At 42.8% G+C, this 25,777-nt stretch overlaps 1 protein-coding gene across 1 annotated transcript in view; it reads right to left on the reverse strand.

Moving 5' to 3' along the window:
* The window catches only part of PLEKHG7 (pleckstrin homology and RhoGEF domain containing G7), a 62,619-nt gene that overhangs the window by 25,874 nt on the left and 10,968 nt on the right, over positions 1–25,777 (reverse strand). The window contains exons 4-13 of the mRNA XM_043546975.1: positions 24,086–24,181; positions 22,891–23,040; positions 20,611–20,706; positions 16,726–16,821; positions 16,006–16,119; positions 13,615–13,789; positions 11,400–11,515; positions 10,267–10,360; positions 4,964–5,043; positions 3,144–3,303 (exon numbers count right to left, since the gene is read on the reverse strand). Coding sequence (XP_043402910.1) covers positions 3,144–3,303; positions 4,964–5,043; positions 10,267–10,360; positions 11,400–11,515; positions 13,615–13,789; positions 16,006–16,119; positions 16,726–16,821; positions 20,611–20,706; positions 22,891–23,040; positions 24,086–24,181 — 1,177 coding nt within the window. The remainder of the gene's footprint in view (positions 1–3,143; positions 3,304–4,963; positions 5,044–10,266; positions 10,361–11,399; positions 11,516–13,614; positions 13,790–16,005; positions 16,120–16,725; positions 16,822–20,610; positions 20,707–22,890; positions 23,041–24,085; positions 24,182–25,777) is intronic.

A 25,777-nucleotide genomic window follows, 5' to 3' on the forward strand; every position in this document is an offset into this window, starting at 1 on the left:
GCAAACTTTATAAGTGTACTCTCTATGCCATTATCTAAATCATTGATGAAGATATTGATCAGAACCGGACCCAGAACTGATCTCTGCAGGACTCCACTCATTGTGCCCTTCCAGCATGACTGTGAACCACCAATAACTACTCTCTGAGAACAATTTTCCAACCAGTTTTGTACCCACCTTATAGTAGCTCCATCTAGGTTGTATTTCCCTAGTTTGTTTATGAGAAGGTTATGTGAGACAGTATCAAAAGCTTTACTAAAGTCAAGATATACCACATCTACTGCTTCTCCTCTATTCACAAGGCTTGTTACCTTGTCAAAGAAAGCTATCAGGTTGGTTTGACATGATTTGTTCTTGACAAATCCATGCCCACTTTTACTTATCACCTCATTATCTTCTAGGTGTTTGCAAATTGATTTCTTAATTATTTGCTCCATTATCTTTCCAGGTACAGAAGTTAAGCTGACTGGTCTGTAATTCCCTGGGTTGTCCTTATTTCCCTTTGTATAGATGGGCACTATATTTGCCATTTTCCAGTCTTCTGGAATGTCTCCTGTCTTCCATGACTTTTCAAAGATAATTGCTAATGGCTCAGGTATCTCCTCAGTCAGCTCCTTGAGTATTTTAGGATGCATTTCATCAGGGCCCTGGTGATCTGAAGACATATATCTTGTCTAAGTAATTTTTGACTTGTTCTTTCCCTATTTTAGATTCTGATCCTACCTCATTTTCACTGGCATTCACTATGTTAGATGTCCAATCACCACTAACCTTCTTGGTGAAAACCGAAACAAAGAAATCATTAAGCACCTCTGACATTTCCACATTTTCTGTTATTGTCTTTCTCCCCTCATTGAGTAACGGGCCTACTCTGTCCTTGGTCTTCCTCTTGCTTCTAATGTATTTGTAGAAGGTTTTCTTGTTACCTTTTATGTTCCTAGCTAGTTTGATCTTGTTTTGTGCCTTGGCTTTTCTAATTTTGTCCCTACATACTTGTGGTATTTGTTTATATTCATCCTTTGTAATTTGACTGAGTTTCCACTTTTTGTAGGACTCTTTTTTGAGTTTTAGATCATTGAAGATCTCCTGGTTTAGCCAGGGTGGTCTCTTGCCATACTTCCTATCTTTCCTACGCAGTGGGATAGTTTGCTTTTGTACCCTTAATAATGTCTCTTTGAAAAACTGACAACTGTCTTCAATTGTTTTTCCCCTTAGACTTGCTTCCCATGGGATTTTAGCTACCAACTCCCCGAGTTTGCTAAAGTCTGCCTTCTTGAAATCCATTGTCTTTATTGTGCTGTTCTCCCTCCTACTATTCCTTAGAATCATGAACTCTACCATTTCATGATCACTTTCACTCAAGTTGCCTTCCACTTTCAAATTCTCAACCAGTTCCTCCCTATTTGTCAAAATCAAATCTAAAACAGCTTCCCCCCAGTAGCTTTCTCCACCTTCTGAAATAAAAAATTGTCTTCACTACATTCTAAGAACTTGTTGGATAATCTGTGCCATGCTGTGTTATTTTCCCAACAGATGTCTGGGTAGTTGAAATCCCCCATCACCATGTGAAGGAAACTTTATGCTTAAGGTCTTCTGCTTAGATCAGAGGCCACTACATCTGTCATGTGATAGCATTATCCCCATTATTATTATATATTATTGTTAAGTACCAGTGAGGTGTCCAGCATTTATACCAGACACAAAAATGAAGTCAGTCCCTTCCCTGGGGGGTTTTAACTCTAAAAGACAGACTCAGAGGAGACAAGATGCACTAAGAGACCAGAGAGGAGGTTAAGTTATAGTTTAATGAATTATTCTGAATTACTGTTTTCTGCAGTGTGACATGGTGATAGAGAGGTGTTCTGGGATGATTAGGGTTTGTGGACATTGTGGTCTTTAGAAGGATCTGAATGGGAAGGAAGTGGACACCCGGTGTCCTGGGATATAGAGGTGTCCAATGCACAGTGGGCAGCATGGAAGATGGCACAGAGACAGGAATGGCAGAAGTAAACAAGTGGGGCATTGTCTATCTTCATTGATGGATTGAAGGGGGGACGTGGGCAGGAGGGAGACAGACATACGACTCAACACTTTGATGATGTGGTTCCAGATCTGCTGCAGCTTTTCCATGTGATCTGATAGAGCACTAGCTGTACAGCTAAAGTACGGTCCACTGGCAAACATTTCATTTCATTGCAATAGTCCGGCTCACTGGATTTCACATATTACATGCCCAAGAGGTTTCTTGAGCAACAAGAATCTGTCTATGCCCCAAACTAGCACACTCAAGATCAGCGAGGCAGAGGTTGCTCTTACCTTCACCTACTGGCTGCAGTGCAAGTCACAGGCCATTTGTGTGCTGGATTCAGGCTGTGTTGGTAGAGAGATGCATTTAGACACACACGGAGAGACAGACAGTGTCTACAGCAGGTTTAGGAAGCCACTGTTTTTAAATTCTGATGCTAGTGCTTTTATCTCCTCGTTAGTTGTGTTTTTTCTCTTTGCTGCCTGGCTTGGCAGTGGTGTGGAATGCCGATGAGTCAGGATGGATGAACCTCCAGGCTAGCATAAATTCGGTGGGTTTCAGATTTATTTTTAATATCTGTGGATTTGGGGGGCTAGACTGCTCAGTGGACAAGCAGTAGGATTTTGACAGTTGACTTGTATGCGGGACCGAAACATTTTTAACAGATGGTCCTGTGTTATTTCTGTAACTCAGCATTGGGCTCTAGGAGGCTCTAAACTGAAGAGAGCATTAAAGGTGGTAAATTCCCCTCCCAAAACTCTAGGGTCACTTTATAGGGCTCCATAGCCCTGGGACAATGCTGGCCACTGTCTATAGCATTCTCCTTCTCTCAAAGCCACAGTGAAAAGCAACACAAATTTCAATAGATAGGCTCCAGTGACTTGCATGGTTTCTGCTGTCATCCTTGGAACTCCCCCCACTCCCTACTCCCATGATTCAGGAGGCAAGTGACTCTCATGGGAGCTCTCTAGTGGCAGGCCTCCCTTCAGAGCCATTCTATGCTGGGGCAGGAGAGAGGTGAGCGGGCGGGTGCATGTGGTGCAAAGGCCAGGGGCTCTATGTATACACTGTACATAGAAAGCTGCCTTACAAAATATACAAAACACATGAAACGTACCTGTCACATGGAGTGGATCAATATTTTTGAGTGTCAGTCTGTCTAGTGGAATGGGCTGGTCCAGGACTGTACAAGAACCACCATCTTTTACCAAAGACTGCAGCTCAGGAGAAAAGGAAGGGCATACAGGTATTAAACTGACGTCTGAGCCCCCGTATTTCTGAAAATGGGAAGGGAAAGCACTTGATTATATAGTCACCCACCTCCTCTATATGTTTACAAACTCTAGCCACTAAACATCTCTCTCAACTTGTTTTCCCCGCAGAATGTGCTTAGAGGCCTCACATATATACTAAGCCACAAAATAATTTTTTTTCTGTTATCATCTGAGCAACCTCCAAAGTATGCAGCTAACCTGCATATTAAAAATCACAGTCAAGCCTAAGTGTACAAAACAAACCATACTAGTTTTTTTTCAAATGCCTTGTTTAACACAGGATACTGTTCTCTTCACACTTGTGGGTTTATCGCTGCTAGAAAATATGCCAAGTGTAGACCCTGTGCAGCCCATATGGGTGGCACGGTACTGACATCTATAATGAGGAATTTGCAAAGGGCCACACACGTGATGCAGCGCCTCTGAAACATGATTCACGCATACACAGGGCAAAGCCTCCTACGGGCCTGCATGTGTGGTTCAGAGCAGTGGTTCTCATCCTTTCCAGACTACTGTACCCCTTTTGGGGGTCTGATTTGTCTTGCGTACCCCAAATTTCACCTCACTTAAAAACTACATGCTTACAAAATCAGACATAAAAATGTCACAAGCACACTATTACTGAACAATTGCTTTCTCATTTTGTCTGGGTGAAATTTTAGTTTGTACTGACTTTGCTAGTGCTTTTTATGTAGACTGTATTAAAACTAAGAAAATATCTCGATGAGTTGATGTACCCCCTGGAAGACTGCTGCGTACCCCCAGGGGTACATGTACCCCTGGTTGAAAACCATATGACTGGGAATGTGTTGCTGGCATAGACTCTAACCTGTGCTCTTTCAAAACCTAAAAAATGTGACAACTGCTGTTTGTTTAAAACCATTTCTAATTCAGACCGTGTCTCCTGCAATCATCTATTGCATTACAGCATGTCACCTTTGCTAAACCATTACACGATCTTCATAAATTTAACTGACTTTGTACTCAAAGACATTGGAGCTTCAAATGCCAAGTGCTTGTTTGGTGGTGAATAATTAATAATACCGAGCTTTTATAAAGTGCATTTCATCAGCAGATCTCAAAGTACCTTACAAAGGAGGTATCATTCCTCCCATTTTATGCCTGGCGAGGGCAGTGGCAGAGATAGAACCCAGAGCTTCTGAGTATGTTGCTCTTCTTTCCACGAGGCTCACATTTTCCCTATTTCTCTCTGTTTTTCCTCGTTAGCTCCCAAAGGTTCTGATTTCTGACACCCTTTACACAAAAGACTGCAAGTTTATAGAATTGATATGTATCATTAAAGTGCCCAGCACACTTCAGAAGATGCAGTTGACTTTAAAGATCCAGTATGTTGGGTACGGGAACTGGGGGAACGGTAAAGGAATTAAAGAAATGTCCAATAATACACACTTTGGACACCATATCAGCCCTATAACATCACATCTTTATACACATCTCCTATCATTTAAACTGCCCTGAAGAACTACTGTGGTGTGTTTTACTCTTCACTATTTATATTAAAAATATCTATTACTGTCCTTCATATACATTATTTCACTTGCGTTTTTCTCTTAAAAATAATTCTTCCAAAATACTTGCATAAAAATTTTCCAGGATGCAAAAAGCACATACAGTAAGTGTGACTGTTTCTGCCCATTGTTACCTTTTTGTTACGTTTAGTTTTGGTAATTAATAGGAAATCACTGAATAGAAAGAGGTAGACATCAAGGATCCTTGTACTTTCTGTGGAGAAAAACAAAACAGTAGCATGATTGTTCTGAGGACCAGTAATTTCCGTTCTAAAGCAAATCTGTGTAATGTGGTACATTTTAAGCAGGCCTCCAAATCTGGCACTCCACCACTCATTGTCTCTTTTGTATTCTCACACACTCCAGACTTGAAAGGTATTCTGCTTTGTCATTTTGGTCATTCATAATTGTGGTAATAAAAGACCAGCAGTTTCTCATTGCCAAAATAACTCAGATCATATATCTTTGAATGCAGCTACAAAGAGCAGCATGCTGTCGACCAAACAACTCACTTATGGGTCACCGGGGCATATTAACCCTATGGCAATTGCAGATACATAACGAGGGTAAATTCCAATGTTCATCTGGATCCCTTAAAAACAGTTGTACAAAGTCTCACCCCATTGTGCCTACATGATGCAACTCAGATTTTCATGTTAATGGCATTATAAAGGTCCTTCAGTAACTACACAACACAGAGTGGACTCAACTTCCTTCACTAGCTTGGCGATAAGAGAAGAAATAGTGAAATAAAAGTCTTTTAAGGGCAAGTTATTTTTTATGAGTACATTTTGAAGTCTTCAAGATGGAGGCGCCGGTCCTGATTGGGGCTTCTCGGTGTTCTGGTAGTATAAACAATGAATGATCATGCATCAGAAGCAAAGGTGATGGTTTCAAAGGGAAATAGGGAAACCCAGGGATCCTGGAATGTTGCAAACCATTTCGAGCTCTGGGAGTCTGTTGGATCGAACGCCCAGAGTGTGGAGCTTGCACCTCAGTCTATCTTTAGGGCTCCCTCTACAGGTTTCCACCCTGCTGCTGTTTCTTTTTATTCCTTGCATGGTCCTGTCTCACTACTCTAGTCTCTTCCAGAATCACTTCCTTTCTCTTCTGCAGGCCTTATCCCTTCCTGCCCTTTCCTCTTGTCTGTCCCTCTTCTCTCTTACCCGCAATATTCTTATTGTATAATGCTTAGCTGTATTGACTCCAGACCACACGCTTTCATGCTATCACTGGCCACTCATCAGCCTTTTATATCTGGTGTCTTCACCCTGCGTGTTACTTTTGATGCCCTAGATAGGAGCACTCAGGGCCAGCATTAAATGAAAGGTTAACTTCAGAAGGTTTGGTGCCGTTAGGAAATTCCATGCTCAGAATGTTTGTCTTGAAATGAACAGTCTCTCAAAATGCATTTCTATTCTCAGGGTTACAGGTCAGACGGGGACAGCCAGAACTTTCACTTACAGGCAATCTGGAGACTGGAAAAATAGTTCATTGAGTGTTTGTTCTGAAATGTTTTGGTTTGAAAATGACTTGGTTTATTGCAGGAGGCAACAGCAATAGCTTCTAGAAGCTAACAATGTCATGGACTAGCCACCTGTAGGAAGCAGGGTTGGATTAAAGAGTTTTGGGAGCCCCCTACCTGGAGTGGGAGGCCTGCAGAGGGAATAATTGGAGGGTGCCCATCCTGCACGTACACTGCAAGGGCTCTTGACACAGCTTACAGATGGGACCCCTCCCCCCCACAATGCAACACCCTGCCGCTTCCTGGCCCTCGGGTTTGTGTGTGTGTGTTGTTTTTTGTCTGGGTGGTCAGCTGGTTGCTCCTGAGATGGGGCCCTGTGCAATTGAACCGAGTGCACATTGGTTAATCAGGGGCCTGGCTGGAAGGCTGTGGGAGCTACAATGAGAATCCCCCTTTATCTCACCAGGGATTCAGGACACTACAAACAGTACACTACAAGGTAACATAAGACTCCCCATCTTATTTGTTTAAAACTTACTTTCCTTGGGCTTCTTAAGGTCCAAGTATCATATTAAAGCCCTTGTATAATTTTTGTCATAGCTCCTTCATGCTTAGCAGTGGTATATATTTGATCACATAGTATTACCTGGATTATTCTCAGAGGTGAAAGTAAGCCGGTACTGTCTAGCATACCATACTGGACCGGCTTCCCCAGGCGGTGATTTAAAGGGCCTGGGGCTCCCAGCAGCGGCTGGAGTCCCAGGCCCTTTAAATTGCCACCAGAGCCCCGCTGCCAGAGCCCCCAGGTTGCGGAGGTGGCTGGGAGCCCCAGGGTTCCGTCGGCGATTTAAAGGGCCCAGGGCTCCCAGCCATCGCTACCACAGCAGAGCCCCGGGCCCTTTAACTCTCTGCCAGAGCCCCGAGCCCTGGGGTAGTGGCGGCAGCCGGGAGCCCCCAGGGCTCCACTGGCGATTTAAAGGGCCAGGGGCTCCACTATGGTAGTGGTGGCTGGGAGACCCAGGCCCCTTAAATCACCGCTGGAGCCCCGGGCCGCCGCCACTACCCCGGGGGCTCCAGCAGGGGACTCAGGCAGCAATTTAAAGGGCCCAGGGCACCAGCTGCCGCTATCACAGTGGCATCTGGGGCCCTTTAAATTGCCAACGGCTCCGGCAGCGGGGCTCCAGCGGCGATTTAAAGGGCCCGGGGTGGTAATGGCAGCCGGAGCCCTGGGCCCTTTAAATCGCCACCCAAGCCCCGCTGCCAGAACCCGGGGTGGCAGCAGCAGCCGGGAGCCCCCAAGGCTCCTTCAGCAATTTAAATCACCGCCAGAGCTCTCGGCTGCCGCTGCTACCCTGGAACTCCAGCACGGGGGCTTGGGCGGCGATTTAAAGGGCCCAGGGCTCTGCTGCGGTAGCGGCGGCTGGAGTCCCGGGCCCTTTAAATAACCCCTGAGCCCCAGGGCTCCCAGCCACCTCCACAGCTGGTAGCTCCGGTGGTGATTTAAAAAACCCCTGAGCCCCAGGGCCCCTTTAAATAACCCTGAACCCTGGGGCTCCCAGTCGCCTCTACTGCAGCTGGAGACCCTGGCCCTTTAAATCTTGATTTAAAGGGCCTGGGGCTCTAAAGGCCATGCCTCTTCCGGTTGAGGCCCCACCCCCTGCTCTGGACTCCAGCATACCAGTAAGTCCTTTAAGTTACTTTCACCCCTGATAATACTGATGTAAATTATTTATTGTAAACTCTATCCAGTAGTCTGCCTAATCTAGGCACATTAGCTAATCTGTAATGTTTTATTCAATTTATGCTAGGTACTTTTGCCCATCATTGTCTTACAATTTCTACAGTGGCTGTAGCTAATGTTTTCTCTGATTTTGTGCTGGTGGGGAGAAGGTATTGTCAGCTTGAGCAAGTGATCCTTTGTCTCCATTTGCTGCTGGGAATTGAAGTTTTCATTTTGAAGGTGGTGAGGTTTGTAGCCAGTCTGACTTTCAGCCATGAGTCCCAGAGCTGTGGGCCAGCTACTGAGAACTGCATCTTCCACATACCATCCCTCATATCCATATGTGGTGCATTATGCTGAGATGGTGTGGCAGACTCCAGTCAGGATTCCTGGGCCCTTGTTTGTTTGCTTCTGATTCCCAATACTGCTTTAACATAAGGGTTTGATTACACTATTTTAAAATGGTAGGAGGAGATATTTTAGTCATGGAATGTCTAGTGAAGTAAACCTGTTTCTTAGGATGGAAGCTATGAGCAACATTTTACTCATTTTCCTTTTGGTTTCAAAGCGTAATAAGAAACAACCCAGTTTTGAGAGAATTATCTCAGAGTAAAAATGCGGGGCACCTAGGGTGTTGATACTGGGCTTGGAGATGCACAGCACACCTCGGTATCAGACTGTGTGTGTTTTTAAATCTGTGTCTTTAGGAAATGCTTCTTTCCCATTTTCAGCATCTCATCCTGCTTAGAATTATGTTTTTTCATTTTCATCTTGAAAATGAAAAGATCAAGAAATATTGCCAAACCACGAGCTCTCTCCAATTGCTTATATTAGCTAAAATAAATTGAGCTTGCAAACTTATTTCTGCAAGATTTAGGGATGTGCCACCCTATCTGTTTTCAATGTTAATTTCTTCCTCCAAGAAATGTAGATCCTTGATAAGTACCAGTACTTAATCTCATCAGCAGTGGACAGCTCAGGTGACAGGGGCTGCTGGCTGAAATTTTGGGGATGAAAGGAAGAGCTGGATTAAAAAACACTTGTGCTCTGCCCCCTTCTGCCAAACCCTCCCAAATAATAGCAATGAATTTTTGTAAGTTAAAAAAGAATTGTATTAATTTATGCACCAACCATTGTGTCTGTTCTATCACCTTACATTTTCATCTCCCTGTTGCTGGCCTGGGAAGGAGAAATCTTGTGATGAGAGGACCAGACCCAGTTTATGATGATAGTTGTGAGGGTAGGAGCAAGGTGAATCACAACTTCTATGCCTTATTCTCTTTGCCTCAGTGCCTGGCTGCACTAATCAGGGAATTTTAAATGGAAGACTTTTTTCTAATGCCTAAACCACCGCTGAGACCTTTATCCCACCCCACTGTGCTGCTCTCAGTGCCTCTTCTGTCTTCTGTCTTTCTTGCACTTGGATAAGGACGGGGATGCTTCCACTGCCCAGTCTCTACCTCACACTCAGGTAGGGATGAGCATGCTCAACCCCTGCTGCCTCATGCTCAGATAGGGACGTTGCCTTATTCATCCAATGAGACAAACCTGGACGTCTTTACAACATGATGCTTGTGCTGCAGAGATACGACGTTGTGTTATATGATGCCACAGCAGCACAAGGTGATGCTGTTGGAATTGCCGTGAAGGACATGTTCCGACGCTGTAATATACTGCAGCTGGGCAAGATCATGTCACTGGTGGGATAGTCTCAAGAGTCCCCTGTTTCAATACACTTTTCCTCACTAGCGGCGGACACAATCCAGCGTGGTAATACCTTCCTCTTTGAAGACATCCACCAAGGCTAATCCCTTAGAAAAGCTGTTCATAACTTGGGAGGGATGAAAAAAATGTTTTTTTAATTCTTTCCTTAATCTTGCATATGGCATCTAGATACTAGTACAGTGATGGATGCATTAGAACTGCTTAAATACCTAGATAAATCACACGCGACAAGGACACCTTTTTACAGAGCAGTCTCAACTTCCTCTGTGTTCCCTGAGCCACAATCCTGAATATCACGATAAAAAACCTGCTCTGAAATTTGGACATTGGCCAGTCAAGCTGATTCCTTCCGCATTTAGCAGGTTGGCCATCCAGATGTGACAATAATCAATCACTGCATAACACGCTGTATATTTGTTTTTCTTTGATCCATATTTCTAATTAATCAGTGGGGCACAGATCTGTGCTGTACTGACCATACAGACTATGGTGCTGTAATGCTGGCACATGAATAAAATGGCATTTACCTGCAAGAGTTAACCTCCCTTCATGAAGAAGCTGTCTGTTTGAGGAAGACAAGATGTTTTCACTCACGTTTTCTCTTAAAATATGTTTCAGACACTTGGAAGAAAAAATAGAAAAGAGAATCATACAAATTTGACCTGGAACTGGAAATTGACCAGTTGTTAAGGAGTCTGAGAAATACTCTTCGTATTTGTAGGATATTCAGGTTTACATCAAACTAAGCATGTCAGACAGCTACCAATTAAGCATGGCCATGGTTTTTTCAGCAATACTCTGGATTAAACAAGTTTAATTCTTTGAAAATTCAAACTGGGATCATCTTCTTTAGAGTGAGTTTAATGAATTTAACAGCATTGAACTTCAAGGTGAGCCCCACTTAGCAACTTTACCATAATGTTACTTAAACTCAGGCTTCAAAGGCAAGGGGAGGTCAATGGGTCACCTCGGCAGAAAGCAGAACCATTCTCATGGAAAATTCATATTTTTACATTACAAATGCTAACGTGAATTTCTTAGGTTCATCCTGGGAAGTGGGGAAGGTGAACAATTTTGCATGGTTCTACCTTAAAACCAGCTAATAAAGGAGTAATAAGAAGTAGTATTTGTATCAACCTCATATGATTCTTGGGTTGGGATACTTCTTCAGCTCCCTGGAGTAAGCAACGTGGATCTCCCATAGATTGTTGGACCAGTTGACATCCCAACCTCAGAGCCAAGTGTGGTAGAAACCCTTTCCACCTCCAAAAAGACAGACCCTGAACTTCAGAAGGGGAAAGGAGGACTCTGGTTACCGCCAGAGATGCGGCAGCAGGGAAGAGTCCTTCTCTCCAGCCCTGAACTACTTGTGTGAGTAAAGCTAAGCGTGAAGAGGGTAAGTCTTTCAAGGCTAAGAACATCTGTGCACATGTGTCTGCCCAGCGCCTAGCACAATGGAGCCTACTCTTGATTGGGGCATCTACATACTATCAGAATATAGCTAATAATAATGTACACCTACATGAGTTAGAATACAGAGATGATTATCATCTTTAGACCACAACACTAAGGTCGGGCAAATGTAGGAACTATATGAAAATTTTCTTCAAAGAAGAAGTCCTCAGGCTAACATTTAAATAGTGGTGAATACACGGCTTACCTCTGGGAGAAAGAACCTTTTGTCACGATCCCAAAGTGGAGGCCAAATTATAAGCTCGTGCAGCTGCCTAAATTTCTGAAAATTGTCCAGCCATTTTACTTTACCTTCAAGATCTCCTGAAAAATAGAAAATATCAATTTTTCCCATGGTTGACAACAAGCTTGGGAGATGTTGAATGCCTTTAACAATGCTAGACTGCAGTGGAAGTGGAGGGACTCTGGCCTAAACCCTCAAAGGTGTTTAGATGGCTAACTCCCAGTGATTTCAGTGGGAGTTTCTGGCACTCTGTACCTCAAAGCAACACCCTGGAACCCCCATATTCATCACTGTCATATAATTATGATATGTTTTGTACAAAATATGCCTTGTGAGGCATCATTTTAAAAGTCTTGAGCTGTTGAACATTAATATCCTATTGGATTGTATGTGCTATCATTGTATGGGAAGTTACAAAGTTTTGTTATGTGTGTGTTACTGAAATATGTTGTGAGGTTGGGAACACCCACAACCAGCCTTTCAGGTACGACTGTGGAGTAGCCAGTCATGCTGATGGCCAATTAAAGAGAATTCACTATCCCAGGAACTGTATACAATGGAGACTTCTCAGAGAGAGGGCATATACAATGGAGGCTGCTTGACCAATGGGGAAAGACCTCTACGTCACAAGCATAGATCTTTTCAGCAAACTGGAAGAAACTATAAAAGAGGGGAAGTGACTTCATCACTTGGCCTCATTGCTGCCACAACTCAACGCCTGGAAACGCATCTGGAGGACAAAGACTTTGAATTGGGGAGCATGGTCCTAGGCTGGAGGAGAGTTCCAGCCTGTGTATTGAAGATCTGTGATCTGTTTGTACCATCTGTCAGGGTGAGACACTGCTTTATTCAAATCCTGTTTAGTTTGCAGAACTTACACTGTAAATTTATTTTATTTCTTAGGTAACCAGGCTTCTGACCAGAGCAAGACAATATATGCTGGGGGTGCAAAGCTGGGGAACTGGGGGGTGGGAATTGGCTGGAGCCTGTCTATTATTGGTTCATGAGTGACTCCAGTAGCATGAGAAAGTTCTTTAGTGGTTTATTTAAGGGTAAATTAGCTTTTAACATTTAGAGACTGATTCAAAAGCCATTGGAATCGATGCAAATCTTTAAGAATAAACTTTAAAAGGAAGGATGGTTTTGTGATTTAGGCACTGGACTGGGACTCAGGAGATCTATTCACAGTGTGTAAAATGAAGCACGTGCATTAGTCTGCAGGATCAGGGCCTTAAAGAGCAAAACTTCAATATGACTCCTAATTTTGCATGCACAGCCATTTTGCACACAACACTGCAGTGTGCGCGCACACACTCTGCAAGGGAGGGAACGCTGGAGGTAAAGTTACCCCTCACACCATCCCAGCAAGGCAGGTAAGTTGTAATGTCACAGATGAGGACATGAAGGCAGACAGGCTAAGTGGACCAAAGCCACTTCCTGATATGTAATCCTGGGCAGAGGTCACTGGTCCAGGCATACGCCAATAGGTGTATTCACTTTCTATCTATTAATACTCTCATTGACTTCAGTGGGAGCTGGATTGGGGCACTGGAAAAATAAGTTTGTCTTATAATGAGCTTCAGAGCTACCAGATATTTACAGCTGCAAATTGTGGGTTCCAGGAAATGACTGAATTAATAGGTTATTTATGTAAAATAGACTCCAGTATAAAAATCCATCCATTTTTTTCTACATAAGCTGGAGAAAGTTTTCCTTAGATGAGATGTCTCCCTAGATACCTTACAGGTTAAGACTGTCATTCCGAGAAAGGTTGTTGGCTTAATATGCCCCTTGTGTGTGGAATTTTATTCTTTTAAGGATTAAACGCTCCGAATCCTTCCCAGACATGACTCCATCTCAAAGACCTCTTTGTTTGAGATACTCCTTGATTTGTTCCCATTTGTGAACTGCTCAAGTGATTCTCTGTGAATACAAGTGACTGACTGATTTAAGTGCTGCATTACCATACTGAGGGAAGACTTTGACAATATAAGAATGGTACCAGACAATTTTGAGAAAAAGAGAAGGTCTCAAAGGGATCACAATGAGTTTTTCATGCCACCAATCACATCTTCACACAGTAAAAAACAACAACCTCCTTTACATTTGAACCTCAAGTGCGTAAACCCTCAGAGAAAATACTAAATGGATAACTTGACTTTTAATCTCAGCTACTTACGTAAGGACTTTTCCACCTTTTCCTTAATAGAGTGGATGGTGGCTTTCTGTGCTGCATCAGTGCTTCTCTTCCAGATATTGTTAAGGAGGAGGGGATATCGGGTCAGTCTGTGTAAAGGAGCCACCAACAGTTCTGGTAGATGTAGTCGTTTGCACTGTTCATTTTGTTCACACCACTACTGAATATAAAGGAAGCCTGTTTTAGGATCCATGACCTCTGGGTGCTTTCTGACAAAGCCGTTAATAAGAAATTAGCTGCATCATCAGTTGACTGAAATGAAATGGGGATCCACTTGTGATGAAGCCAATTCAGATCCCAGTGAAGTCAATGGAAAGGCTCCCTTTCACTACAAGAGGAGCTGAATCAGTCCCACAGGTTAATTTTTGGTATAGATAACTTAACATTTCAGGCATTATACTAATTCCTAATAATACGTTTCTTCACTATACCATTTGATCTCATCAAGAAAAATCTCAGTCGGGGGTTCCTCCAGAGCCATTTCCTCTCCAACGAGTGACTGCTTATAAAAGAGTGAGTTTTGCCCTTAGATGTGTCTCTGTTGCCCCTGGGGGACTCCTGGTGGTACTGGAGCTATTCAGACCCCAAATGCCCCTAGTGGGGGCAGGACACTTGGCTACCACCCTGGAGCTGCCCATAAGAGTGAGCTCATTTATCAGGTTTAAATAGAGTAAAATCTGAAAGCTGAGTGAGTTTGAAATGGTGATGCCCATTATTTAGTATTTATGTAGTGCTATTGGTCTGTGTGATGCTAAAGATAAATAAAAGTGGTAGGGCCCTATCCCATGCAGTCTATGGGCTAAATTTGGTTGGTGTAAATCTGGATTAACACCACTGATTTCAGATTTATGCAGTGTAACTAAGAGCAGAATTTGACCACTCGTGCTCACTTTAGAAGTCCATAAACAATAACTCTTCAAGCTTGGCAAGAGTTTAGGTCAAGTCAATGGAGATACTGCTACATGACAGGGAAAAGCCAAGCCACTGAATGTAGTATTGTTGTGCTAGCCTCCCAGTCTCTCTCTTCTTCCCAGCTGGTTTCAGATACAGTAAAACAAAATGTATCTCAAAGGGTAAAAATGACATTTACATCAATGAGCTGCTTTTTTAGTTCCATCCTGTGCACTCAAGGAGATCCTCTTCCCTACCAGATGGGTCACAGAGATATAAATATGCAAAGGTGGGGGGGAAGCATTCAAGTATTCTCCCTCGGATTCAATGAAAACTCTACCAACTCTTTTCTCACAGACTCACAAAAACACGCAAAAGCACTACCATGCTCTTTCATTATATTCATGTGTCTGGTGCTGTTAGCTTGGTTTAAACACATGCTTTTAACTTCCCTCTGCAAAGAGAATTCAGGCTCAGAATGAAGTAATAAAGCATTTATCTTATTCTGAATGTTGTGCTTGTAAAGTCTGATAAGACCATGTGAATATAAACACTGCTTCAAATAAAGACAGAGCTTAAGTGACAAAACCACCACACCAGCCTCTCCAGTTCACACAAAAGCCTCTTGAATCTCCTATTCCTCAGGTGTGGCAACTCTTGTGAGTTTCATGCTATTTGGTGTTCTCATTAAAGCAGCAGCTCCTGGAGTCAAGTGATTGTTACAAGGTCTGATCTTTGAGCAGATCACATAAGACAGAAAATCATAGAATATCAGGGTTGGAAGGGACCTCAGGAAGTCATCTAGTGCAACCCCCTACTCAAAGCAGGACCAATCTCCAATTTTTGCCTCAGATCCCTAAATGGCCCCCTCAAGGATTGAACTCACAACCCTGGGTTTAGCAGGCCAATGCTCAAACCATTGAACTATCCCTCCCCCAAACCTCTTAAAAATAGGCAGTTATTTTAGCTTCTGCGCTCAGTGTTAGGCAATCCCAAGAGGGGATTGTTGCATTAGGTACTTAGTTATGTCAACTGCTCCACTCTCCTCCCAGTGTTTGCAGATATCACAAAACATTATACATTGGCCAACCCTGCTGCTCCTACCCTGCAATAGGCGGTAACATATGACAGCTTTGGATTAACAGCCCAGCTGTTTGACCTGCTCCGGTTGGAAACTAATTCTAACATCTAATAATTCTGTATTTTACAGGTTGCACTAATTGAAAGTGCATTAAGCACTGTATGAATGGAGTGGATGAAAACCTGGTGCCATTGAAGGAGCTCACGTCAATGGAAATTTTGCCTCTGACTTCAGTGGAGCCAGGATTCTACCCAGTATATTTAAACCTGTGGTATTGTTTGCATTTCAAGAAAAAAGGCATAGACTATTATCTAAAATGGAATATAGCTTTTCCAATTTGTTTTTAAAGACAGGATAGGATGGTTGAAGACTCAACAAGGAGAGCAAAACCAACACTTTACTTTCAGATAGATTCCAAAATCTTCTCTCTGCCTCAGGTTCTCCAAGTAAAAGATGGCTGAGGTGTAATGAAGGCAGTAAATCTGGTGTGTCTGGCAGAGGTTACCTTGAAAATACTGCAAGACAAAAGATTTAGAAGTTTAACAAGATTGAAAAGAGGAATGTCCTAGTGAGGGGCAAAACAATGGGGTAAACAATCTACTTTTCTTAGTTTTTGTAAGATACATTTTGCCGGAGATTTGATTGCAACAGGGAAAATCGGGCTACAATAGAGAGTAAACTTGCCAAAGAAAACTACTTTCTTAAAGAATCCTGCCACAACTCTAGCAATTCTACGGGCATCTGCAGTGTTGAGACTTTACTGCCGGAAAAATAAAGTAGATGATAAAAAGTGCTAGGCTACGGAACAGCTTTGCATAGCCTTATATTTAGGAATGTACTAAGGTATCCACCTGTGTTAGAGGCACTTACAAATTTGGGGTGAAATCTTGTCCCCAGTGAAGTCAATGGCAAACTCTCATTGACTTCAGCGGGGCCAGGATTTCACCCGTTGAGTGAAAGAAGAGTGAATGTATCTCTGAAGCTCCCATTGGACAGCTTGATTCCTCCTATTATATGATCTAGGTCTTTTACTAAAAGTGGAATGTGACCAAGAAAGCAGCTTCAAAAACTTTCTGCACTACATTTAGAGTCCTACTACAGAGCCTTTCTGACCATGTTACCTTTGTGAGTACAGAGATGAAATCCAGGGAGGATTCAGATGCAGTGATATGGTCCTTTACAATTTTGAAAAAATCAGTCACAAAACTGAGACTCACCTAGTCAAGGAAAGAAAAAAAATTAGTTTGTCTGCTCTTCTGAGCTTTATTTTTACCATTAAATCTTTTTAAAGTCCAGATCCTGCAACTGGACTCCACACCCAATAAAGCCCTATACTTGCACCAAGCTCCATTGACTGACTTTAAGTCAGCGGGCACAATCCCTTTCCGAATCATGGTCTAAGTGCTTAAGTTAACCAGAAGTTAAAACAATCCTGTTAAAAACACCCACTTAGGCCTTGTCAAGCTCTGTTTAACAAAAATGATGACACAATATTACATTTTTCCAATTACATTTATTTTAGAACAGTAGCTACATAATTAATATGAATATTCAACACAAATTAACATTGGGAATTACAGAAATAAATGCTGTATAGTGATCTGATGTGACAGAACACTGTAGATGCAATGTGATTAAAGAGGTCTTCAAACTCATTTGGAAAGCGATTGTAATTTATATTCCACCTTATTTCAATTTCCTGAAGATAATGAAAAACATTTCTTTAAAACTGCCAAGGGACCAGAATGTGAAAACTGCCTTTGCAAGCAAGGCATTCTCCCAAATGAAGTTCTTTAAAAATATTTTCACTTAGATTCTAGTGGTCCTATCTGAATCTCCACATCTTGTGCCACCATAGAAAAATTTACTGTGAAATCTACATCTACCATGCAGTGGTATCAGGAATCTACAGTATTCCTGTAGAAACAGAATGGAAAATAACTGCTGTATCTCCAGTACAGTAGTGAACTACATTAAAATGCTGGGATTTTAATTTTAACCACTCTATTTTGTTTAGCAAATGTGTGGGCCTACATAGCTTTCGGGGAGTTGCTCGTGGTACAGTATTAACTCTAGCATGTTGGCAAGGTGTATTTTATATATTTCACAACATAAAGTTCTTTTATGGCAAGGGTGTCAGTATCATTTTCCCCACATTTGACCATAATGGATGTTACTATATTATATACACATGCAAAAATTTAAAAAAACCATAATGGGAAAAGTATTAAAAACAACACTCAATCCTGATTGTATCCTAATCGACCCTCCGGCGTGTTCATCCTGTAAATAGCACATAATTCAACCCCTCCCCTGTCTCTCACCACGATAGGGCCAGGCAAAGACTTGATGCATGTTTATTCTGATGTTTAGTTTATCTGTTGTTTCTGTAGGGATGCCAGGGGGAACTGAGGGAGTACTCACTTATTGCAGTAACAATTATTATTTTCATTATTATGTCGTATTATAGTGTGACGGGACGTGCATGCCCCTCACTGGGACTGCAGGGATTAATGCCTCTCTTTGGGTCGAGGAGGCCATGCCCCCTCAACCCTTCTGGGCATGCTCCAGTTGGAAACCATGTATAAAAGGGAACAGCTCATCTTATTCAGGATGAACCATTGGAGAGGGAGGAGGTGTGCTGCAGGCCCTGCTGAAGGACCGCTGGCACTTCATGATGCGGACGCCAGCCAGCCAGCCAGCGGCAACTGATGACTTCCAGGCTCCAGATCCCACAGAGGGAGGAGAGACCATGGGAACCCTGAGACAACAAGCCTTGGAGAAGCAAATTGGAAGCAACCCAGCGAATCTTTGCGGGTAGGTGGTTGTAGAACCAGAGTCTAGCTCGGCGTGTTTTGGCTGGATCCCTGAGCCGGTGGCGGGCAACCCTGCCAGTGACAGGCCCTGGGTTGCAGGCTCCTACTGAAGGACCACTGGCACTTCATGATGTGGAGGCCAGCCAGATGGTGGTGACCGATGACCCCCAGGCTTCGATGCCACAGAGGGAGGAGAGACTGTGGGAACTCTGAGACTACAAGCCGTGGAGAAGCGGGTAGGAAGCAACCTAGGGAATCTTCGCAGGGAGGTGGTTGTAGAACCAGAGACTAGCTCAGTGTGTTTTGGCCAGATCCCTGAGCTGGTGGCAGGCAACCCTGCAATCGACAGGGCGCTGGGTTGGGACCCGGTGGAAAGGGAGGGCCTGGGTTCCCCTACCCTGGCTGCTGCCCATCCTGGGGTGGCAGCCCGTCTCACCGGTTCTATTGATTCTGGCCATTAGGTCGCACAGCCCTGATTGTGAGGGCAGCTCTATTGACTCTGGCTGTTAGGCCACCCCTTCCTGATAGAGAGGGCGAGTATATTGACTTTGGCTGTTGGGCCACATATTCTGGGACCCAGAGGGGTCACTCAGACTTGGCCGCGGGGCTACAATGACCCTTGCCCTATCCCAAAAGGGGATGGAGCATGCATGACCCACGACATAGAGTAACAACATCAAAGGGCTCAGACTGATATAGAGGCCCAGTGGGCTGGGCACTGCATAAGCAGAGTAAAAATCAGGGCCTTGTCTTGAAGCGATTACACTCTAAATAGACAGGAAAGATATTGGCTGGTGGAGGAAACACAGACACAGAGAGATGAACTGACTGGGCCAATGTCACCCAGCAAGCCAATGGCACAGATGGGAGTAGAGTCAACATCTCCTGACTGTCAGTATCTACTAGCTCATACTGCCTCTCACCAATAGAGCTCTAATAATAATACTTAGCCCTTTGTATGTTCAAGCCACTGTGCAGACACCGATTAATCTTTGCAATCCTTATTATAGAAGGCAAAATCTTTCTGTGCTGGTAGAAGAAGAGCAACAAAAATGAGATGTCAGTGACTGTGGGAAGTGTAACTTTGAGGAGGAAAACTGCAACACACAGTTTTCTTACTAGAGTAGCATTTGATCCTAGTGATCATCTTCTGTAGTGCTCATTCACTAATGGAGTCAGAAACTGTTCCCAAACGCCACCCCTCATTCAGTCAGGGTGATGTATTTGCTCTTATACCGGTAATTTTGCATTCAGTGAGAAGAATCAGTTTGGAAATAATTTCTTTTGTCTTATGTGATGCTGTCAAAGGCAGGACAGAGTTTTGCTTTGCCATTAAAGCCAGGTAACAACTATTTCAGCTTGAAGGAATGCCTGGTATTATCAATTGCAATCTTGACTAACTTGTCGTGGCATTAAAATGCCTTGCAGAGAATGCTGTCCTTGAAAATGGAGATCTTAGGCCAGGTTCTCTGCTTTGCCGAGTTTACACTCAGGGTGGGTGGTGCTAGGGATCCCTGAGTCTTTTCCTGGCCCCAGCACAAGTCAGAGCAGCATAGGGACTACTTTAACTTTCACATGTTGGAAAAGAGTCCCCACGGGGACTGGCCACAAGCTGAGGGTAGACAGAGCACAGAGCACTCTGAGTGTGTCTTCTCTCCACCTTGCCCCAGAAGCTGCAGGGTGAGTAGCACATGAGCCAAGCATGTCACCGGGGGAATCCCTAGCTGGGGAGATGTGGGTGAATACTCCTTATTGAGTAGCACAAAGGGACCATAGTGTAGCAGACACTTCATGTCTATGCAATTGTTTGATACGGGAAATTCACTGTTGTATGGATCTGGCTGTTGTGATTGTTCTGCCCTAATGTTTGTATACTGAGGACTGCCAAAACCCATGATTTAACAAGACTCTATTTTAAAGAGCTAATGCCAAACTCATCTTATGACAGGAAACAGGACACGATCAGCCATAACCAAAACTCAAATGGCTCTATGCCTGTTCATGAAATCATTTGGCCTGATCAGATGCCTCATCCAAATTGTTTTGCCAAAGAGAGAGGGGGATAGTGTCCTTAGGGTCAAGTTCAAGATACAGACACTGAAATCTGGGTCTGGCAATTCTTTGTGTTCCTCTTTTTTAATTATGCTGTCAGCTTTTGGTCTAAATGAGATGTCTTCTTTTTTTCCTCACCTGGTTTAACTCCTCCAAGTTTGCAAAAAGTCCCCACAAATCCACATCCACAAGGAACTCATTGTTTTGCAGGTATTTTAGCGTATTCACAAATATCTTTAAAAAAGACAATAAAGCCATATTATTTATTATCTGTATTAATTCAACATTAACAAACCAATTAATTTGCAGCAGGCAGATAGATTTACCATATATTCCTTCGTAAGCCATAATTTGACTGGCAGACTACAAAATGGCTGGGCTCCCACCAGTTAGGAGCAAGTCTTTCATGGCCTGCACAAAGCCTAAAAATAATGGGTTTTGGGCAGGACCTATGCAGTGACTGAAGTGAGAGAATCCATACACAGCCAGCCCACAGACCGCAACGTAGCCCCATCATGGCTGTTATTTTATTCTTGGTCGGGAATGGGGGCTGAGGCCTCTTTAGACCTGTACGCAGGGGTTTATACCCACAGATCCATGCAATTGCAAACCTGGTGGTCATGAACCCTGTCCTCTAATCTAGGCCCACCCCAACCCTTTCCGTCTACCTCCATGTTGCTCTGTATGCTCTGGCATGGGGGGTGGAAGAGTCCCTCTAAGCAGCTAAATGGCTGTAGGGCCAAAGCTTTGAGAGGCTGGGTGGCTTGTTCAGTCTCTCTTCTTTCTGGGTGAATTTCAGTGGTGGTGCTGAATGAACACTGTGAATGCACGTGTTGAATACTGAATACATTACACATCAGCTGCTGGAGCTTGACTCTTTGGGGGTTGCACTGACTTACTGTGATTTCTACCAAACAATGCCCCCAAAGCAGCTAAGAATGAGCTGAGAAATATAATGTATTTAATAGAAATGGCTTTACATGAAAACATGAATAAAATGCTTACTGATGTTGCCCAAGGTGCTAGGGGAGGGGTGAAGAGAGTGAATGCTTATGCTTATCCCTGCATTGGTCTAGCTGCCATGAACTACTGATCTGAGAGCCTGAGAAGAACGCCATTTGAGGAGGAAACACTCCATAGTCTCAAATCTCAGCTGAGCTTGATTAGAACAAGTGGAATATTTAATAGTGAGAAATATTTAGAGCAGCAAGAAATACATGGAACTGTGAGAGTTGCCAAACTCTTTCATAAGCACATTTGTTTTCACTGCTGGAGAATAATTAAAAACGGGGATGGGAGGGATGGGATGAGGGAGGAGAGGCTGTATCATTTGTGAGCCACATAGGGCCTACTACTGTATCTACCTGCCTTTCTCTCTAGGTTCTTACTCCTCACTCATCACCAAAGGGTCTGAGTGCCTTGTAATACCCCCCTGCCTAGCAGGAGAACCACTTGCAGTTAGCTGAGCTCCTCAGCGATCCTCTACCACTTCCACTCTTTAAAACAAATGTTTCTAGATGGCAGGATACTTTCATCCTGGCTTTTCCTAACTGTCCAATAACTGCCCCCCCCCCCTTCTGCCCACCCTAATGGAGCTGTCTGTGCTCTTCCTCATCCACCTGATTTTGGAGCATTAGTGTCGATGACTAAACCACCTTTTCAGCATGAAACGTGCTTTTTAAAATGCAGTTCCTCCCTGGACTCTATCCTCCTTTCTTTTGAGAAACCAGTGGTAGAGGTGGTGAAAGTGTGTGTGTGAGTGTGTGTATAGAAACCCTTGATAGATCTTCCTTTATCACCTATAAAGGGATACTGCATGGTCTAACTGTCCGGAGTGCAGCCTTACCACAGCTTGTTCAACTTTGAAGATGCTCCTATTTTTCCTCAGGATAAGGTTAGGCTTGATTTTATTTTTTCCGCTGGGTGGGAGGGGAGCTTGAAATACTGCCCTGCCGAATTTTTGCATTTTCAAGGCTCTAGTCTGGATAACACAACTACACCCCATTAGTCCTCTTCAAGCTAAGCTATTAAAAGCCAGGAGTACAAAATGAAATGGGCTAGCAGTAATGGAAAGTATAGCATTATGAGTCTGAAAGTGCGAGTTGAGAGAGAGTGAAAGACAGACGAAAATGGCCTCTGATGCTACTGGGAGTACAGAAGGCACTGAACCAAGAGAGACTGATGCAAAGCACTGAGAAGAGGCACACAGAGGAAAAGATTTCATCAGGATGAAATGAAAACTAGAGAATTGTGGAAACAGGTTTAGAAAACAAGACATGAGGAGTATACAGCACAAAAGTAGAAGTAATTTCCATTTAGATATAAAGAAGGAAAGGTTATAGATGACTTTTTTCTTGCCCCACTGACGGCAGGACAAGTCCCATGTTTAATCTACTGGAGAAATAAATCCAAAGTTACCGTCTTGAGAACCAGTAAGCGATCCAGAAAGTAACTGCATTCACTTGTAAAAAGTTCCCATACAGCTTCTTCTTTCCTCACTTCTAATGGATTATCAGTGTCTTTCTGCTGAGCCTGTTGAGTCGTTATCATTTCATGCCAAGTTTTATTCTATTGATTGGGGTGGGGGGGGAGAGAAAAAAAACCTTATAGATTTCATGCATAATAGCTGACTGATACATAAAGTGCTGCAATCTTTATGCAATGTATTAAAATATAGTATAAATAATAGAATTAGAGAAATGTCAGGCTGGACAGGCTCTTCGAGAAGTCATCAAGTGCAGCCCCCTGTGCTGTGGTAGGACCAAGTAAACCTGACCTGGATAACAACAGTTCTCATCCTTTGGTTGGATGTTTAAATAGTTAAAAAATAAAAATCCTGACATTTTACTCTTGAGTATTCTAAAGCATATATATAATAATAGTAATGCAGAATAATTCTTTGCATTTATGGAGCACCTTCCATCCAAGGATCTCAGGGTGGTTTGCAAACATTAATGAATTTAACCTCAGATCACCCCTCTGAAGCAGAGGTGTATTATTATACCTGTTTTTCAGATGGTGAAATCAAGGAACAGAGACCTTGCAGTGTATCTACATTGCAGCTGGGAGGGAGCCTCCCAGTGTGGAGGGAGACACTCAAGTTAGCTTTGCTTGAGCCAGCACACAGACAATTGCAGTGTGGTCACTGCAGCATGGGGAGGGGTTCGGGCTAGCCACCCGAACTCTGACCCTCTGGGTCAGGCAGCTTGAACTCAGGCAGCTAGCCTGAGCCACTGCCAAGGCATAACATCCACACTGCTATTTTTAGGGTGCTAGCTTGAGCGAAGTTAGCATGATTCTCTACCCAGGCTGGGAGGCATGTGCTCAGCTGCAGTGTAGACATCTCGTAAGTGACCAAGGTCACATGAAGCCTGTCAGAGCTGGGCATAAATTCCGAATTGCCTGACTCCTAGACTTCTGTCTTAACCACAAGACTAACTGCCTTCTGTTGCAACAACTGTACCCTAAATTTATATACAGATTCTGCATGTAGATTGCCTATGTCGATTACTGCCATGGAAAAGATTAATTTTAAAAGGGACACAAAGAAGAGAAAAAAGTTTTGAGTGCTTTGGAGAGGACTATCAGTGTAATTTACTGAGTATTTCCATACCTTAAAACTGTGAAACTCATATCCACTGCAGTCTGTGATCTTAATGGTTGAAAGACAGTTTTTCAGATCAGACATTTGCTTTTGTTTGTCTTTACCCTGTTAAAAGATAAATTCTACACGTTATAATTTAAAGAAGTAAATAGTATGCTTATTAGCTTCAGTAATTTTGTTTTAATCTGCAAGGACTTCACCCTAATGTTTGGTTTCTTTGCCAACCCATGTACACATATCCAGTGAAAGGAGTGTAGATGCAGCGCTGTCATTTGCTTCTACATATTGGATAGGAGCCAAGGTCAAGGTGGCCCTTTGGCACAATAAGACTGAGTTGTACAGTGCGGTAGTCTTTGACTGTTGCTAACCTAGAACATCACAAGTGATAATGGGCTATTCTCAAAACCCATCTAAGAATAAACTCAGCTTGCTTTGCTCATGCAAAAATCAGTGATATGTGACCAGGAAATCTTTGAGGGTAAACATTTTTTTCAAAACATTTTAATATTGAACTCTTCACCTGGTTTAAACTACACATTTAAAGTGACACTGTCTGGTCAAATTTGCCATAGCATTTAGGGTGGGGTTTTTTGTGCATGTAAAAATAAGATTTTTATGAACACTAAAAGAGATTTTTCCATGACATGAATAATACTAATAAAAGAATCAATGGATTTAAAAAACAAACAAACATTGCTTGCAGCATTTGCACACCGAACCTCACTGCATTATGCTTACTGCCACCAATATTTTAGAATTGCAAAGTGAATATTGACTTGACTGTGTTTCATATTTGCTTTCAGAGACCGTATGGGTGCTTATACTTTATTAATATGAACACTCTCAAAAATGAATTTTAAGATGAATGCTGGAATATTTGCCAAAAACGCATTTCAAAAGGTGCATTTCACTATGATATTTGAAATTCACAGTTTGATCTGTGATGGTCAGTTCCACAAGACGTTCTGTCTGTGAGCAGAAACAATATTACTTGCATTTTCTAATTAAGGCACTGATCCTGCAAACACGTGCGCATGTGCTTAACTTTTACGTCCATGAATAATCCTAGTGAACTCACTTTTGAGTGAACATCAAAATTATTAACAAATGTTTCTTGTCATTTGAATAGCTTGTTTGCAGTTTGTTGCAAATTTTAAATATTTGAACCTCAAAATTCTCAGTTTCAGGTTCCAATCCAACAAATACTTATGTATGTGCTTAACTTTCAACATGCAAATAGTCCCATTTAGAAAGAGCCAAATGTTAGTGGTGAGGTCCTGGCAGACTAAAACCATAATAATGTAGCCAATTTTTCTTCCCCATTGGTATTTGGGTGGTGGATGGAGGGGGGGAGGGGAGGGGAGGGAGAATGCTTCGGAAGTTTTTCAAATGAGGTATCATTGATTTATTTATTGAAAAAGCCACTCTGAAAATTGTCCGCACTTGTTTCATTGCTTTGTCCTAATTTCTTAAATCCCACTAATGCCAATGGGATTTAAGCACATGCTTAATTGCTGCTGAACTGAGTCTAAATTGACAAGTAAACAGGAATGTTTATGCTGATGAAGGGAGACCAAAAATGAGAACCAAGTGAAGCCATGGCTCAAAAGTTAATCACCTAACCCAGATCTTGTCCTGCCCTCTGGGCAAGAGAGAACAATTTTTCTCCATCTTTTTTATTACAATTATTTTACTTACGCA

This window comes from Chelonia mydas, chromosome 1 (genome assembly GCF_015237465.2).
Source record: "Chelonia mydas isolate rCheMyd1 chromosome 1, rCheMyd1.pri.v2, whole genome shotgun sequence".
In the NCBI taxonomy this organism is placed as follows: Eukaryota; Metazoa; Chordata; order Testudines; family Cheloniidae; genus Chelonia; species Chelonia mydas.